General features: G+C 36.1%; 1 protein-coding gene across 1 annotated transcript; it reads left to right on the forward strand.

Annotated features, from left to right (window-relative positions):
- The first annotated feature begins 1,548 nt into the window (after positions 1–1,548).
- Usp44 (ubiquitin specific peptidase 44) lies at positions 1,549–18,937 on the forward strand. Its single transcript, XM_046419346.2, has 5 exons — positions 1,549–3,029; positions 6,539–6,734; positions 9,448–9,556; positions 15,875–16,080; positions 17,226–18,937. Exons 1-5 carry the CDS (start codon positions 1,608–1,610, stop codon positions 17,423–17,425), a joined length of 2,133 nt encoding a protein of 710 aa, XP_046275302.1. The 5' UTR covers positions 1,549–1,607; the 3' UTR covers positions 17,426–18,937.
- Positions 18,938–19,146: the final 209 nt, after the last annotated feature.

Genomic DNA, 19,146 nt, shown 5'->3' on the forward strand with positions numbered 1-19,146 from the left:
TAATACATTTTTTTCTTATTATTTTAAGGTATCTATAACAGAAATGCTCCTGACTTTAACTTATAACGGAGCAAGTTGTATATTAAAAATTATGTAGGCCTTTAAAACAAAACGTTTATAAACAGGGCTTGGTGGTGCATACCTGTACTCCCAGCTACGCTAGAGACTGAGGAAGGAAGATTGCCAGCCTCAGCCATTGAGCGAGACCCTGTCAAAAAATAAAAATTTAAAAAAAAAAGGGCTGGGGAAATATGTAGGTCAGTGGTGAGCCCTTGCCTAGCAGGTATGAGGTCAGTCAATCCCCAGCACTGTTAAAAAAGAAAAAGAAAAGGAATACGCTTCTAATTTCAGATATGCTTAGTCTTGCTAAAATGTTAATGGCTCATTATATTGCCATCCACTTCATATTCTTTCTCTTTTCTCTTTGTTTACACATATTTTTACATTCCTGAGAATATTCAAACATAAAAACATACTCTCTTTCTCCTGAAGGCAAATTGTCAGGTCTGTCAAATAAGAGTATGTTATGCAGCCATTAATTAAAAGTAATCATTGATTTACTAAGTGGAAAGACAAGTTTAATATAATTAAGTCAAATATTTAATTTAAATAAATAAAATATTGACTTATTCACTGTAGCTGCCATTTATGGAGCATTTATCATGAGTCAAATAAACGTTTGTTATCGCTCTCAATCCTTGAACAGTTTTAATGAAGTTAGGATGATTTCTCTCTTTTTTTTAATAGATGAAGTTTAGAAAAGTTAAAACCTTCTTGAACTTTAAAACTTTCTTAAAATATGAATCACAAATAGAATTCCAACACATGCTTTTAACTATGATTATGCTTTGGTAACTCCACATGGGCCTTAGAATGTTAGTAAATATCAGTGAGAGATATATTTGGGTTTTGCCATCCCCAGTGTTTAAGAAGAGCAATGTTTTAGGAACTTCCAGCAAACTAATGGGTAAAAAGGATAGATCTTGTTCGGATTTAGTGAAAAGTGGTCACTATCCATTTTTCACCACTAGATGGTGGCAGAAAATTAAACACAAAAGTTTTAAAGGGAAAGTAAAGTATGTGTTTTGTTTTGTTTTTATATTTTTAGTTGTAGATACAATACCAAAGTATTTGGGTTTTTTTTTGGGGGGGGGGGAGGGCAGGGGTGGTGCTGGGGATTGAACTCAACCACTGAGCCCTATTTTGTATTTTATATAGAGACAAGGTCTCAATGAGTTACTTATAGCATCTCACCCTTGCTGAAGCTGGCTTTGAACTTGCGATCCTCCTGCTGCTGGAATTATAGGCGTGCACTACTGCACCGGGCCCAAAGTATGTGTTTTTTAAGAGCAAAGTGAATGAGAGATTAGGGAAACCAGGAGTAAGGAGAGAGCGAAAATTACATATGATCTTATGACAAGCAGCTCAGAAATTAGAAGCAGAGAGAACAGATTTATACTATTCTTGTGAATATACCTTATAAAAAAGGAATATTCTTGACTTGCCTTTTATTAAAAATTGACATTGTTCTGCCTAGTTTTCAGGTTCTTCAAGTGTTGTGAACAGAGAGTCGTTTGGATTATGTGTTTCTCAGACAGACTGAATAAATGCTAACAATGGATAAGTGCAAACACGTTGGGCAGTTGCAGCTTGCTCCAGACCATTCCATCCTCAACCCTCAGAAATGGTATTGTGTGGACTGCAATACAACTGAATCTATTTGGGCTTGCCTCAGCTGTTCTCATGTTGCCTGTGGACGATATATTGAAGAGCATGCACTCAAGCACTTTCAAGAAAGCAGTCATCCTGTTGCACTGGAAGTGAATGAGATGTATGTTTTTTGTTATCTTTGTGATGATTATGTTCTTAATGATAATGCAACTGGAGACCTGAAGTTACTACGAAGTACTTTAAGTGCAATCAAAAGCCAAAATTATCACAGTACAACTCGTAGTGGAAGAGTTTTACGGTCTGTGGATATAAGTGACAATTCTTTCTTCTTACATGATGGCACCCAATCTCTGCTTCAAAATGAAGATCAAATGTGTACTGCCCTTTGGCACAGAAGGAGAATGCTCCTGGGTAAAATCTTTCGAACTTGGTTTGAACAATCACCCATTGGGAAAAAAAGGCAAGAACAATTTCAGGAAAAGATAGCAAAAAGAGAAGTGAAAAAAAGACACCAGGAATTAGAGTATCAAGTGAAAGCAGAATTAGATAGTATGCCTCCAAGAAAGAGTTTACGTTTGCAAGGTCTAGTTCAGTCCACCACCATTGAAATAGTTCCTGTTGAAGTACCACCACAAACTCCACCATCACCAGCAAAAGATAAAGTGATATCTACCTCAGAAGATGTGAGATTTAAAAAAGGCAGTGACTCTCCAGTCAAACGAAGACCAATAGGAACTCCTGGTGTAACAGGATTGAGAAATTTGGGAAATACTTGCTATATGAATTCTGTTCTTCAGGTATTGAGTCATTTACTTATTTTTCGACAGTGTTTTTTAAAACTTGATCTGAACCAATGGCTGACTGTGACGGCTAGTGATAAGACAAGATCTTATAAGCATCCACCCATAACAGATACAGTAGTATATCAAATGAATGAATGCCAAGAAAAAGATACAGGCTTGGTTTGCTCCAGACATCCAAGTTTATCATCAGGACTAAGTGGTGGGGCATCAAAAAGTAGAAATATGGAACTTATTCAGCCAAGGGAGCCAAGTTCACAGTACATTTCTCTTTGTCATGAATTGCATACTTTGTTTCAAGTCATGTGGTCTGGAAAGTGGGCACTGGTCTCACCATTTGCTATGCTTCACTCAGTGTGGAGGGTAATTCCTGCTTTTCGTGGATATGCCCAACAAGATGCTCAGGAATTTCTTTGTGAACTTTTGGATAAAATACAACATGAACTAGAGACAACTGGTACCAGGTTACCAGCTCTCATCCCCACTTCCCAAAGGAAACTTATCAAACAGGTTCTAAATGTCGTAAATAATATTTTTCATGGACAACTTCTTAGTCAGGTATGGATTTTTTAAAATCTTATTTTCATCTTGAATTCGTAAAGTACCAGAAATGCACATTCTGAGCTTCTTCCACTTCAGGTCAAAATGGATTGATTTTATAAGTGTGTATAAAGAAGTCATTTTACAGTTTTTTCCTTCATGTATCGTTGGAAAATAGTTATGTGTTCATGGAATGAGAAGCTTTTTGAGGGGAGGGGGAAATTAGGAAACAGAACTTTCTAGGTAAATAATAATACATTCATTCCAGGGGATTAAAGATGATAATGTTCTGTAATACGAGTGGTGTACACTTAAGCAATTTCTTTTTCTTTCTTTCTTTTTGGGGGGTGGGGGTGGGGGAGTGTATGTGGCATTGGAGACTTAACCCAGGTGTGCTCTATCACTGAGCTACGCCCCAGCCCTGTTTTATTTTTGAGACAGGGTCTCACTAAGTTACTGAGGATGGCCTCAAATTTGTGATCTTCCTGCCTCAGCCTCCCAAGTCATGAGATTACAGGTGTGTGCTACCCTGCCCAGCTAATACTTGAGCAAGTTCAGGGATCCTTGGAGTACTTTCTGTAAAGCCAGAGGGTCAGAGACTTTTACAAGTAGGTAGGAAAATTTTAAGATAGACAAATGTAATTTTATCTAGAGTAATAATCCTAAATGGTTTTCCTCTATTTTAGTTACTGCTATAACAGTTTCCTCTTTTGTAAAATGTTTCAGTTACAAACTCAGATTCTAATTGAAGGCTCTCTATAATGAATGAACTGTTACTAGAAGTGGACTCTCTTCTTCTCTGTAGCACACAGCTTTGCTTTTATTTTAACTGAAATAATTAGGCCTTTAAGTCATCTTCTTCCCCCTGTACACCTAGCTGTATTTTTCAGTTCAACTTTCCATTATGATACCACCTTTTGGGGGTTTTTTGTTTGTTTTGTTTTGTTTATCTTTTATGGTGCTGGGAATTGAACCCAGGGCCTTGTGCATGTGAGGCAAGCACTCTACCAACTGAGCTATATCCCCAGCCCCCTTCCTTTTGTTTTTATAGAACACTTTTCTAGAATGTTTCTTTAAATAGTTCAGATGCAGTTCTTATAAGGAATAACTGAAGTTTCAGTTTAATGTTTCAGAAATATAAAGATTCAACATTATACCAATTAGCAAATAAGGGTTAACTTTTTTTATCAGTCTTTTTTTTTTTTGTACCAGGGATTGAACCCAGGATTGCTTAACCACTGAGTCATGTCCCCAGCCCCTTTTTATATTTTATTTTGAGAGAGGTTCTATTAAGTCACTGAGGCTGGTTTTGAACTTGTGATCCTCTTGCCTCAGCCTCACAAGCTGCTGACGTTAAGGCATGTACCACTGCGCCTGGCTAGTCATTTTTATCTTTTCTATGCAAAAGCTTTAAAATATACTGTAAGTGCAAAATATAGTTGTAGAAAATCTGTATAATACAGGAATTATATAGCAGAAAAAACATTCCCTTCCTTGTCCTATAACGGCATAATTGGTAAAACTTAATATTTTGACATAATTCCTTCTAATCTTTTTTCCTGCACATATTTTGTACCATAATTGACTTTAATTTAGTATTAATATTAAATTAATATTGTAAGGCTTTTCCATAGTCATTAAAAATATTTGATCATTGTTTTTAGCTGCTTGGGAGGCTGCGGCTAAAGGATAGCCAAGTTTAAGGCCCGCTAAGGCAACTTAGCAAGACCCTGTCTTAAAATTTTAAAAATTTTAAAAAGGACTAGAGATGTAGTAGCTCAGTGTAAAGCAGCACCCCTGGGTTAAATTCCAAGTATTCCCTCCCTCACACACATGAATTGATCATTCTTTTCAAAACATTTTAGTGTCTATTATATGTTTGTTTGTACCCTAACTTTAATCCCTACTTGACTTTCAGATTTTGTCATTATTATAGTATCATGATAAATTAATGTAGTTTTTCTGATGATCTCTTTATGACAGAGTCCTAGAAATAGAAGTACTTTATCAAAAGTTAGGACTTTTGATACTTAATGAAAACTTTTTTTTTCAGAAAGATTTTTACCATTTTATATTTCCAGGAGTGTGAGAATGTCTGTTTTCCCCCTCTTTTTCCTTTATAAATGAACTTTGAAATTAATGAAAATTGTTACACAAACTTTGCTTCTCTTAACCCATATTGGGAGCAAGGACAATTGCTGGGGACTGAACCCAGGGCCTTACACATGCTAAGCCCATGCTATACCACTAATCTACACCTCAAGCCCCTTTTCCTTTTAAACGTGTAGTAAACTCAGAAAACTGGTTCACAGGAGATTCCAACAGTTGCTGGGATGGCTTTTATTTCTTTTCTTTTTATTCAAGAAACTTCTCAAAAGGTTAGGCCTGGTGCTAATGAGTCCCCAGACTAAACACCAAGAGTGTTCTTTGTGTCAGTTTGTTATATCTAAAACCTGTAGTAGAACTGGCTTCTTCTTTTTGTTGCCCATGCCAGGAATGTAGCTTATATGAAAGAGTTCCTTTGTGATATTTGTTAATTGTTAGCCCTTAGTCTGTCTTCAATTATGTGCAGGATTGGTGGCATTAAATCCTGTTGTATGTTTCAGTGAAGTTACTTTTTTTTTCCTTCCCTTCCATTTACTGTGTTGCTATATAAGTTGTTAGAATACTTTTTTTGTGGTTTTGTTTTTTTTGTTTTGTTTTGTTTTTGTTTTTTTCATGCTGGGGATTGAACCCAGGGCCTTCTTGGTGCATGCTAGGCAAAAGCTTTATCACTGGCCTACATCATCCCCAACCCTTTCTAGGTTTTTTATATTTGGATAGGGATTATATGTAACTTACGTGAAAATATGATATTATTATTTATATGTATTCTTTTGAAATTACTAGTTGGTAGGGCTTCAAAATCTGCATAATGAAATTTACCAATAGTGTTTTACTTGTACTGTGTTTAAGATGGTGAATTGACGTGCTAGGAGTATAACTCAGTTCTGGAGTATATGCCATGTGAGATGACCTGAGTTCGATCCCCAGCAAGCACCCTGCCCCCCATAAAAGATGGGTTGGGTTTAGAGGTTATAGGATTTGGGGTGATAAAGACAATCAGTAGAAGATGAAGGAAAAAGGGCAAAGGACCTGGTGCCTAATAACATAAAATATGTTAAATTAAGTGCATATAAATATATTTGTGATGTGTATATATATACACACGATATGTGTACACAGACACAATGTATGCCTATCAAATGAGCTTATAGTTAGAACTTTTGCGTAAGTTCTAGATTTGACTTGCATTGGGGCTTTTTGAAGGCCTCATAGTTGAAGCACACTAGTTCATAATGGGTTTAATGATAATCTTTTGGAAAGAAAAATTAGAATTTTTTCTAACAAGAATATAAAGCCAGTAATTCAGCATTTTAATGGTGCATTTTAGAAGAAATACTTATGAATTGTCAATGACCTCTAATTGAAAGGAATTGGTGTTTCAACAGAATTGTAATCTGAGTAACTAATATTTGTATTTACAGGTTACATGTCTTGCATGTGACAACAAATCAAATACTATAGAACCTTTCTGGGATTTGTCACTAGAATTTCCAGAAAGATACCAATTCAGTGGAAAAGATATTGCTTCCCAGCCATGTCTGGTTACTGAAATGTTGGCCAAATTTACAGAAACTGAAGTTTTAGAAGGAAAAATCTACGTATGTGAACAGTGTAACTGTGAGTACAGAATATTTTCTGCTTTTCTAAGATTAACACAAATGAGAAGCTAGAAGAAATTCCTTAAGTGAAAATTCATGTTTTTAGTTCATCAGAAGAAATTAGACTAGACATCTCTACAGTATAGTTGGCATTTATGAACTATTTTGCCTTATTGATGACATTAAACAATTTTTTATCCTATAGTCAGTTGAGAGAAGAAATTCATAAAATAAGAAATTTAAATTTGACATGTAGAGTAGAATAAAGTGGCAAAGGAAAGCATACCACGTGAATGAAATTTGCTTTATGACAGTTTTGCTACATATCAAAACATTGTTATGTAGATTATGTATTTACATATTTATTAGAAAATAATATGTAGCTGAATTATTACTATGTCAGTTGGCTTCATAAAAACAGATTCAGAACCATCTACTGACTCTTTTGTATTCATTGTTGTAACTGTTGTGGATATAGAGTTAACCAGTGCTCAATATTCCTAGTGGAGGAAACGGACAATTAACATCCATTAAGAACCAGGTGCAGTGACATACCCCAGTAATCCCAGCAGCTTGGGAGTATCATGGGTTCAAAGACCAGCCTGGGCTACTTAGCAAGACCCTATATAAAAATTTTTAAACAGGGTAGACATGTAGCTTAGTGGTAGAATGGTTACCTACCATGTGTGGGTTCAATCAATAGCACTGCAAAAATAATAATAATTCCAATATGATAACTCTCAGGAGCACACAAGAACCCCACATTAGAAGATGAACTAGCTAGGGCTGGGGATGTGGCTATTGAATGCTCACTTAGCACCGGAGAGGTTGCTGGGTTCAATCCTCAGCTCCACATAAAAATAAATAAATAAAATAAAGGTATTGTGTCCAACTACAAATAAAAAAATATATATTAAAAAAAAAAAGATGATGATGATGACGAACTAGCTGTCTCAAACAGAAGCATCTATTCCAAGAAAATACTATCTAAAACCACATCAATACATACATGTCAACATATACGTGGTATTTTAGTGTTTATTATACACTTTCAGATATTATTCCTAATTTCCATGTCTCAGAAAAAGATTCTAGAATCTAATCTTTTCTTCTTTGCAGTGCTGGGGATAGAATCCAGGTCCTATGCACATGATAGACAAGCACTCTACCCATAAGTATGTCCCAAGCCCCAATGATAAACTTTTAATGGAAAAGATTTTAAGTTTCAGCGTTGATCTTATCAATTAATGTGATAAGATCACATTAATTGATAGTTTTCTAAAATGACTTTAATTCATGTTTTTCTGCGTACTGTCTAATATGAGTTCTATTCTGAAGTAGTCTAAGATGTATAAGGTTTTAGAAAAAAAATGTATAAGGTTTTAGAAAAAATTGACTACACCTTTGTCAATTTTGTTATGATGAAGTGTGTATTTTCTTGCACATAAGTGTTAACAGTCCCAGATGCTTTCATTACCAAATTTGGGGTAGACTGATATTTATAGTTTTATACTGAGTTCGCATATATCTACTGGGGCTACCGCATAGTGGCCTAGAAGAGCTGCTTGAATACACAAAGGCAGAGGTTGAAAGTATTGAGTCAGCGAGGTGAGATAGTGCATACCTGTAATCCCAGAGACTCAGGAGGCTGAGGCAGAAAGACAGTAAATTCAAGGCCAGTGTCAGCAACTTAATGAGGCCCTAAGTAATTTAACAAGAACCTGTCTCAATAATAATAATTTTTTAAAAGGGGGGAGGGGCCTGGGGATATGACTCAGTGGTTAAGCACCCCTGGGTTCAATCACCAGTAAAAATATATATATGTCAAGGAGTTGGCATCCTTTGTATAGCTACTTGTGGACCATAAGGTTGTAGGAGAAAATCAAGATGTAGGAATAGGATATTCATCAGTAGCCAGGTACCTGGATCTTTGGGTGCTTATCAACATGGCAGAAAGATTTCTGGTGGTCAGAAGAGACAGCTAGAACACGGCTTTATGGTGGACTGATTCTGCCTCCTACATGAGAAGCAGCTGCTGCCATGTCTGGAGTCAGAGTTAATGTTCAAGTTGGAAAAGTCCTGGACATCAAGAGCAAACTTTGCTAGGCAATGGCCCACCAGAAAGCCAGGACACAACCAATCCCTAAAAAGAACACTAGAGAAGTGGAAGGGACAACAAAAATAATCTCAAATTCTATTTGTCTAAGATCTGATGCTAAAAGAGCAAAAATAAGATACCTTGAGTGAGGGAACCCTTGAATGCTCTGCTGGAAGAGGTCCACTTTCTGAGGCCAACAGCCAGGACTGGGGTAGACCCCCAGGAAGGGTGGAGGGGTGTTCTGGACAGTAAGGACCCTGTCCCCCCGGGGTCCTGATTAGCCTCAGTAAACAAGTGACCGCACATTTTTTAACAGTTTGGGAAATGTGTATTAAAATTTTTAGAAGGAAAATTTTAGATTTTTCCTACTAATTGGCCACTTTTAAATATGTGGCAGTATACTTCATTCTTTCATTTGCATAATTTTTATGAAATCATGTGCTTATTTCTAACTTGTCTAGCTTGTTTCATTTTTTAAACTGTGGATCATAAGTTCCATGTTTTTATCACTAGCACAGTACAACAGCTGTAGCACAGTAAGTGTTCAATTAGTTCATGTCTGAGTTAAGTAAAAAGGATTTATGCAAATTTTCCTTGTATCTTTAATTTGATTTTCATTCTTTCTTTGATATAGCAAAGCGTAGAAGATTTTCCTCAAAACCAGTTGTACTCACAGAAGCCCAAAAACAGCTTATGATATGCCACCTACCTCAGGTTCTCAGACTACACCTCAAAAGATTCAGGTTAGTAGAAGTAGTACCAGTTGCCTACTAATTACACACTTCTAACTTGGTTATTGCCTCTCACAATGTTTTAAAACTCGAAAGAACACATATGATGGATTAAATTTTAATACTGTATACTTGGCTAGCAGATGACTAAGGAAAAAAACTAATACATTGTGGCTAACCTTGTTGCTAAAACTAACCTTCTATTAGCATTTTTTTGTAGAATGCATTACTGAGGAATATCCTTACATTTTTGTCAGCTATATGCTTGTAAATTTAATGATGTTTAATGTTCAGCATTTTCAAGTATAATTTTTAAAAATTTAACCTATAATTTTTTTGGAGTGTTTGACATGCTTTGTGCTTGAAAAATATGTGATCAAAAGCATAGCAATTTGGGCTAGAGATGTAGCTCAATGGTAAAGCACTTGCCTAGTAGGCATGAGGCTCCTGGTTCAGTCCCCAGCACCAACCCTGCCCCCCAAAGGATAGCAATTCAATTCAAAGTGGTTTTTAGAAAGCCAAAATCCTTGCCTTCTGAAATAATAAGGTAAATTAATTGGCAAATCTGTTGGTTAATGAGTAAATGACTTTATACTTTGTGTGAACTGCATTAACCTGAGGAGCTATTTTCTCTTAAGGAATGAGACCCTCTGAAGTTACTTAACATGCAATGGTTTGAAAGCTGTCTAGCCCATGACAAATTACTTGTTGCTATTTGCCTTTGTAATTAAAAAATACCTGTTTTTTTGTTGTTGTTGTTGTTTGTTGTTGTTGTTTTTGGTGTGTGTGTGTGGTGCTGGGGATTGAACCCAGGGCCTTGTGCATTCAAGGAAAGCACTCTGTCAACTGAACTATATCCCCAGCCCCCCAAAATACCTGCTTTTTAAAAATTCAAATACTTTAGTATAGTAAAATTACCTCTCTCTCCTCAGTACTACTTCCCAGAATTGATTACTTTAACATTAATCATTCAGTTATTTATTTTGCTGTTAAAGGTCTAATCAGCAGCATGCCTACAGGTGTTCAGGAGGAAAAGGTCAGCTTCAACAACTTTTAGTGAGTCCCTATCTCAAAATTTTTTTTAAAAGCCAGGATGTAGCTCAGTGGCATAGCATACAAGTTCAATCGCCAGTACCACACATACCACAAATATAATCAGCAAATACCATGTGAAAGTTTAGAGAATTTTTTGTGGGTTGTTGTTTTGTTTTGTTTTGTTACCAGGGATTGAACCTAGGGCCATTTAATCACTGAGCCACATCCCCAGCCTTTTTTTTTTTTTTTTTTTTTTAATGTTTGGAGATAGGGTCTTGATGAGTTGCTTAGAGCCTCACTAAGTTGCTGAGACTGGCTTTGAACACTCAATCCCATCTCAGCCTCCAGAGCTGCTCGGATTAGAGGCATGTACCATCATGCCCAGCTTGTGAGTGCTTTCTGATTCAAGATATTCCATATATTCAGGCATGCACAGAAATAATGATGCAGTAGAAATATATACACTGCATATAAATATACTATCAGAGATTTGGAGGGAGGGATTTAGCAGATGTCTAAACCTTTCCCAAAGCCTTTCTGAGGGTTCCTCTGGGGCTTTATATCATTCAAGTCCCAGTTCATCTGTGGCATCTTTAGGGAAGTCCTCTCTAAAGTAGCACCCAACCAGCCATCTGTCACAGTATCCTATTTTTGTTTAACAACAAAACCTATTCTCTGCAATTAAGTTGCTTATTATTTCTCTCCTCCTACCAGGAGGACAAACTCAGTAGACTTAGTGTTTTCATCCCTATATCTCAAGGCCCAGAACCATGGTCCACACATAGTGAGCCCAAAAATATTTATTAAGCAAATGAATGGGGTATATACAGAAGGAGGAGCACTTTAGTCAAAGGGAGCCACATGAACAAAGATATGAATGAAGGAATAGGGTAGAATTTACAACAAAAGGTTTAGTGAAAAATGAGATGAGCCCTATTATTGTGTATAAAATAATGTGGACTGAAAATAAGTTTACCTAGGGCAGTGGAGATTGGAGGGACAATGTATGTACATAATATAACATTCTGCAAAGATAGACTTGAAAAGATTTAAATTTTTGTGATTTAAATTGGTACTTAGTTGGTAACTATAAACTGTTGAAGGATTTCCTGTTCTAATTACTGCTTTAATTCCATCATGGGTACTTCTTTAATCTGACACTTGAAGATCTTAATTCAGATTTGTTTGACTCCATGTCCCTTCATCTTCTATCCAAAACATTTTTAACTCTTAATACTATTTTTGATTCTAGAAACTTTATCTTGTCTCTACTGCATTTACCTTTCTCTATTCTCTTCATCTATTCAAAGTACTATTGTATTTTCCAGAAGATAAAACATAAAACATGTATAAAAGATAAATCCCAGTTTTTTTTATTTTGGAGGGACACACAGTCTTTTTCTCCAAGAATTAGATATAATTTTAAAGTAGCTTTGTAGAGAGAAACATTTTACTCATATTGTAAATAAGCAAAAATATATAGATAAAAACTGTCACAATTAGTTTTAGTAATTGTACTCAGATGCTATGTATAGAAAGTGACAGGACTCCACAAATGTATTAGAAACTGAGGGCCCCACACTTTATAGATTACACTGTAAAACACGAACACCAGTACCATACTTCCATATTAAGGACAATGGGAAAAAGTAAGCCAAGATATAAATTTGAGTAATTGTCTATACAGGCAGTACAAATAGACACCTAATTATAGTATGTTGGAATAAATTACCAAGTTGCCACATGCATAAAGAAAAAGATTTCACTAACAATAGAGAAAAAATATCCAAAAAAATAATAACTTTAAAAGTGGCATCCTGATATACATCACTATAGAGCCAGTCACAGGGGAAAAATTAATAAATTCTAATAGAAGTTCAAACCAATATAATATATACTTAGCTACATAAGCAGAAAAAAAAGTTTATCATAAGAAGTTCATCCTCAGCTGGGCACAGTGGCACATGCCTGTAATCCCAGTGACTCTGGAGGATTGCAAGTTCAAAGCCAGCCTCAGCAACTTAGCAAGGCCCTAAGCAACTCAGCAAGACCCTGTCTCTAATAAAATATAAAAAAGGGGGCTGGGGATGTAGCTCACTTGCCTTACATGCATAAGGCCATGAAGATGAACACAAAAAAAGTTCATCTTCATTCTGTGAATGATCTTTGCAGCCAAGTAAAATCTTCATCCAAAGCATTTAATAAGTGTTAATTTCTGAATTTTCCAGATAATTTCCTCTACAGCAGTTTAAATGGTACAATGGTTCACACCTGTAATCCCAGCCACTGGGGAAGGCTGAGGCAGAAGGATCACAAGTTTGAGGCCAGCCTGGGCAACTTAGCAACACTGAACAACTTAGCAAGACCTTGCCTCAAAACAAAAAGTAAAAAAGAACTGGGAATGTAGCTCAGTGGTAAAGCATCCCGAGTTAAATCCCTAATGCAAAATATAAAAATGGGCCCACCGGTCTTTAAAATATTGAGCTCTGTAGAGTGCTTGACAAGCATGTGGGAGGCTCTGGATTCACTACTAGTACCCACCACCTCCCCCCACCCAAAAAAAAAAAAAATCTATTCTGCAAACTTGAACCTACTATTACATTCATATACCTTTTACTTTTGAGTTATGAGTTACAATAGGAATAAATACAATTCTAAAATATTTGAAAAGCAACCCAAGTTTTACTAATGATTGTCAAAAAACCTGGTAAGATGTAAACTTTTTACATTTTCAGCAGGTTCATGTTGTTTAGTCCCCTACCAAAGGAGCTGGGATGGGAGGTTGCTGTGGGCTTGGCTTCTTTGGTTTCATCATCTTGTGGTTGACAACTCTAAATACAAATGGAAAACTTCTCTCTCAACATGTCCTGATCTTTCTCATGTATGTGTGTTTATGTATGTAGGTATGTAGCCACACTTAAATATATACAGTTACAAAATTTTGTTTAATGATGAATGTATCTTTAAAATACAAAAAGAAGTAATGTTCAAAATAGTGATTGCCTCTGGGGAAAAGGGAAGAGTGGGATTGGGAAAAGCAGCAGAAGTCTATGAAGAAGCATAAGAAGTGAAATATTTCTCATATATCTTAGAAATACTTTGTGTCTACCTCCCAGTCCTATTTCCTTCACCTCTTAGAAGAAAGCTATTACGAATTCTGGGCAGTGTTATCTTGTTCTTTATCATTTTATTTTACCAGCATAAAAATTTGGGTAGCCAATCTGTTATCAATAGGAGAGTAAATATTTTCTATTCAGATGTCTTACTAGTGTTTTAAATTAACACAGAAAAGTAACAAGGTTTGAATATTATGGTAAAGCTAAAGATATACATAAAGTGAGGATAAATGATAGAAGCTTCTCATATTAACCAAGTCCCATTATTTTATGTGTTGATCTTCCCTTTTATTAAAGTTCTAGGTGCCTTGGATGCAGGATATTTATACATTTCATAGGCAGGATGTACTGTCAGTTTCTGTACTCTCACACACACAGTATTTCTGTGACTTCTGGTTACCAAAATCCATGGGGATTTCTCCCCATCAAGAAAGAAGTTCTACAACAGACCCCAGCTGGGTGTCCTCTAGTTCAGTTAATTTTGACACTACAACTGGAGATAGAATCAGATCCCACAGGTTGAGAGTTTAGCCCCACAGATGGGCCCCTACTTCTTTTAGTCGGAAATCCAGACTTACAGAACTCTAGACTTGTTCAGGGTCCATTAATTTGCTAATTTAAAAAAGTCCTTGTTCAGGGTCCATTAATTTGCTAGAGGGGCTCACAGAACTCAGGGAAATATTTAAGTTTACCCACTTACCACAAAGGTTGTGTTAAAGGATCCAGATGGATGAGCTGTGCAGAGCAAGGAGCTTCCGTACCTTCCCTGGCACATCACCCTCTGGGAACATCCACATCTAGCTATTTGGAAGCTGCTGTAGTCCCTTTTGAGTTTTTTGTTTTGGGTACTAGGGATTGACTTGGGGAGCTTTATCACTGAGCGATATCCACAGTCCTCTTTTTATTCATTTTTATTATTTTTGTTTTTGCAGTGCCGGGAATCAAACCCAGAGCTTTGCACATGACAGGCAAGCACTCTGCCACTGAACTATATCCCCAGCTCTATTTTTTTTTACATAGGGTCTTGCTAAGTTGTGGGGGCTGGCCTTGAACTTATGATCCTCCTGCCTCAGCCCTCCCCAGTCACTGGAATTACAAGTGTGCACCACCATACCCACTCCTTTTGCGCTTTTATGGAGGCTTGGTTGATTAAATTACCAGCTGACAGTGTTCAGTTTCCTGGAGACAGGAGATAGTCTGAAAGACACAACTAGTACCCGTCTCTGAAGCTACTTAGGAGCTTCTAGCCACTAGTCATCTTGTTGGCATTCAAGATACTCACTGGAAGGATTCCAAAGTCTTAGGAAGCTGTATGTCAGTAAGTGAAAGGAAGAATATTTCACAATATCACAGAAATACACCATTTTACATAGTACTAAGCATTTCAACATTTACTTTTCTTTCTAAACCCTGTCTATATTCCTCTGCCTTTTTTCTATTGTTTGTCTGAACTTCAAGTTTTAATACTTTCCATGTATTTATTGTTTGTCAATGTCATCCTTTCCCAAACCGGATTACGTTCTTTTTAAAGAACATAATCCCCCCACCCCGTAGCTCCAATTTATAGTATGCCTATAAGAAAAACATTGCTTGCCATGTTTAGATCCAATAATGGGAGGCATGACCAGAAGATTGAGAAAATCACAATTTAGGGACATTATTAGAATCCTATCAGTAATGGATATTATCCTGACTTACATACAGGCAAGGTCAGTTTCAAAATGTTTCTTTCTTTGTTTTTAGTTTAAAGAGCTCTGAAATGTTCCAAGAAAATGAGTTTTTCCCTGTTTGGTTTTCTTTCCTTCTCATCTGGCCAAGAAAAATGTGTATTATCTCTCTCATCTGGGGTACCCTTTCCATACTGTAGTAAGACAATAAGAGATAATAAGGAATTTTGAAAAACTCTTTGGAGCCTTGACTTTATCTGTTAGAAGAGAAAAATGCCCTTAGGGCTATATAATTTTCTAAGAGCTAATTTTCCTATATGTCGTCTAACTCACAAGGCAAATATGTTTTTTGAAACCTGATTGGACCTCTTTAGATTTATTTAACACCTAAATATCTCCATTTATACCCGATTCATCATTAAAAGGAAAATTATATACATGTTTTGTTGTTCTTTTTTAAATTCATGTGCTAATTTTCCTTCCTTTTGCTGATTATTTTACTTTGTTCTCAGGTGGTCAGGATGTAATAATCGAGAGAAGATTGGTGTTCATGTTGGCTTTGAGGAAACTTTAAACATGGAGCCATATTGCTGCAGGGAGACCCTGAAATCCCTCAGACCAGAATGCTTTATCTATGACTTATCTGCTGTAGTAATGCACCATGGGAAAGGATTCGGCTCAGGACACTACACTGCCTACTGCTATAACTCTGAAGGAGGTATAGATAGGAAAAGTTATTTTATCTTGGGTTAGACTTGGATGCTGGATTTCAGGCTTTAGCAATTTGTAAGTTGGCCACTAGATAATCTTAAACAAAGCCACCTGACCACTTTTCTCCTTAGAATGTTTCTGAAATGCTGGGAGTAGTTCCCAGCGGCTTAGAAGGCTGAGGCAGGAGGATTGCTAGTTCAAAGTGAGCCTCAGCAATTTAGCAAGGCCCTAAGCAACTCAGTGAGACCCTGTCTCTAAATAAAATGCAAAAAAGGGCTGGGGATGTGGCTAAATGGTTAAGTACCCCTGAGTTCAATTCCAAGAAAAAGAGAGAAAAGAAAGAAAAAGAATGTTTCTTAAGTATGCTAGTTTAAAGGGGGTGGGGGGCAGGGGCTCTGGCAAACACCTGAAATTCCAGGACTAGGGAGGCTGAGGCAGCAAGATTACAAGTTCAAGGCCAGCCTCAGAAAGCACTAGGGACATAGCTCAGTGGTAGAGCACCCTTAGGTTCAATCCCCAGTACCAAAAAGACCTTGGGTTTAATTCCCAGTACTGGGGGGAAAAAAAGGGGATGGGGTGGGGTGAGGAGAGGTTGTGTAGAAAATAATTGTATTTTCATAAGGTTTGCAGTAATAGTATATTTTCTGAAAGTCTGAAATACTTTTGAGGATTTAAGGGTTTGGGGGACACAATACTGAAGGTGGTCTTGCTAATTAAAAGTCAGAATGTATACTTTTCTTAAAGACATGCTTCCAATAGCAGGGTCCTATGTTTATTCCTTTTACTTCAGTTCATTTTGTTAACATCTAACACACAGATCACAGATATACAGAACAAACTTAAAGAGTACAAGTTTAATATACATAATGTAGTTTTATTTGTTGTCTCCATGACCCTTCTAGGGACAGTATAATCCTATCAGAAGTGATTGGATTAGACATTTCACTATTCCCATTTTTCAACACTGAATTACCAGGAGTTAGTTACATACTGTAACATATTACATGAGCTGTATTTCTCATTGGAGAAATTAATTGCTGAGAAAATTATTTTTCTTTCAGAAAAAGCTTAACTTTCAGTAAAATTTAGCTTTTTATACTAGAAACTTCTGAGGTTCCTTTATAAACATCCTATTTCTATGCTTCACTCTAGGGTTCTGGGTACACTGCAATGATTCCAAGCTAAGCATGTGCACTATGGATGAAGTATGCAAGGCCCAAGCTTATATCTTGTTTTATACCCAGCGAGTTACTGAGAATGGACATTCTAAACTCTTGTCTCCAGAGCTCCTGTCTAGTAGCCAACATACCAATGAAGAAGCTGATACCTCTTCTAATGAAATCCTTAACTGATCCAAAGATAGTAGGGCTTTCTTCTTGCAATTTGTATATATACTTTTTAAAAGGGCTGACTTAAAATTTTGAGCTTCATTGTATTTTTTTTTTATTTTGAAATCAGTGCACACTACATTTACATTTTGTATTTATGACAACTTTTTATTTTTTTACAGAGACAGTGTATCAACTGCAGGGAACTAAACTTTTTTCAAGTACTCAGTTTTAAACTTTTAGTGTTTACCTCAGACTAGTGTTACCTCTTATTTTGATGTCTTAATTGGCTCATATCATGAATTTGTGCAATCTACTAAAAAAATTTGGGAGGCATTTTATATACATTTGTTACTTACCTTTTGTAACTATTTTCTATACAAATTCAAAATAGATGGAAAATTAGACACTTTCTTCACAATGTCTTAACCAAACGAAGTTATTTCTTTCAGGCTATTTGTGTATTGAATATCTGCCCCTTGAAGAGAATTAAACTATATAATGAAAGTGAAATATCCAGATATCACCTTAATACTCAGCAGTCATACTCACTGATGTTCCTGAGGCTTCATGCATTACAGGGCTCAAAAGATATCTTGTAAATTTTGTTTCAGTAATTGTTCTTTATTTGGCAGAGTCAATCTGCATTTAAATGAAAATGGCAGATTTACAAATGGTGTATTAAGTGAACTTTGCAACTAAGGACATGAAAAAATGATGGCTGGGACTTATGATTTGTCGGCAGCAAACAGATTCTAATAAGGCAGATTCTAATAAAGCAGTCATTAAAAAAATTGAATTTAGCAAAACAATATGATGTAATACAAATGTAGTTTATCCTGGGTATGTGTTTATTTTATATTTGATAACGTTAGATTTCTTAAAGCTTTGTATACTTGAGATGTTTAGTTCAAAGGAATAAGAAGTCTCAAAAAACTGCATAGGTAGAGAAGGAAAATTCAAAATTGGCAACTGGTTTATATACCTAGTGTCTCATTTTTCTAAAAAACTGAAGCCTGGATTTTTTACTCTTGCTAGGATTATGTGACTACTGGAAACCACTTAAACAGGGGGCCCCAATCTTTAAAAAAAAAAAATTACCTGAACTTGAATTTTACTAAAAACTGTGAGACACTCACTTTACTCTTCTCTAATAATCTCACTAGATGTCTTTTTAAGTCCTACTGCTGCTCCCTTACTCAGAAGGGAACTTCACTAAACTCTGCACATCAGTTCTGTAAGATCTTAAGCACAGTGTTAATTGCTAGAAGATGATTTGTCCCTTTAAGTGGGTTTATTTGCAGCTTGAAATCTAATGAAAAATATCATCCTGTAGAATGCTCTTGGCCACTAGTGCTTGTATGTAAGTATAAACTTGAAAGAGACCTCCATTAGCACATTTAAGTTTCACATGTCATCTGGGGAAGTTGATAACAAAGTGCTATGAGAATTTATCACTGAACAAATTATTTGTGCCAAAAATACAGCTGGAACATAAATGACTAGGTTTAAAACTGTTCATTTTCTGAACACCTATGCAAGTTGTTACCTCTATTGTTATATATTCTTATACCTCATTAAAGATTTATGTGGTCAAGATATCTGAGTTTATCTATTAATTTCAAGTACTGTTTTAAATTTGCACCTAATTTTAATGGGCTCTTAGGATAAATAAGGTTATGTCGTTTATAACGCACGCCTGTAATCCCAGCATCTCAGGAGGCTGAGACAGGAGGATCCTGAGC

This window comes from Marmota monax, unplaced genomic scaffold (genome assembly GCF_021218885.2).
Source record: "Marmota monax isolate L192 unplaced genomic scaffold, Marmota_monax_Labrador192_F-V1.1 WCK01_AAM20220418_F8-fsc00036, whole genome shotgun sequence".
In the NCBI taxonomy this organism is placed as follows: Eukaryota; Metazoa; Chordata; class Mammalia; order Rodentia; family Sciuridae; genus Marmota; species Marmota monax.

What these genes read in the sequence shown, in the direction of transcription:
- Usp44 (XM_046419346.2), top strand. Translation starts at nt 1,608, where the DNA reads ATGCTAACAATGGATAAGTGCAAACACGTTGGGCAGTTGCAGCTTGCT. An exon ending in CGTATGTGAACAGTGTAACT is followed by an intron (nt 6,735 to 9,447) that starts GTGAGTACAGAA and finishes TCTTTGATATAG; the next exon opens with CAAAGCGTAGAAGATTTTCC. An exon ending in CTACACCTCAAAAGATTCAG is followed by an intron (nt 9,557 to 15,874) that starts GTTAGTAGAAGT and finishes CTTTGTTCTCAG; the next exon opens with GTGGTCAGGATGTAATAATC.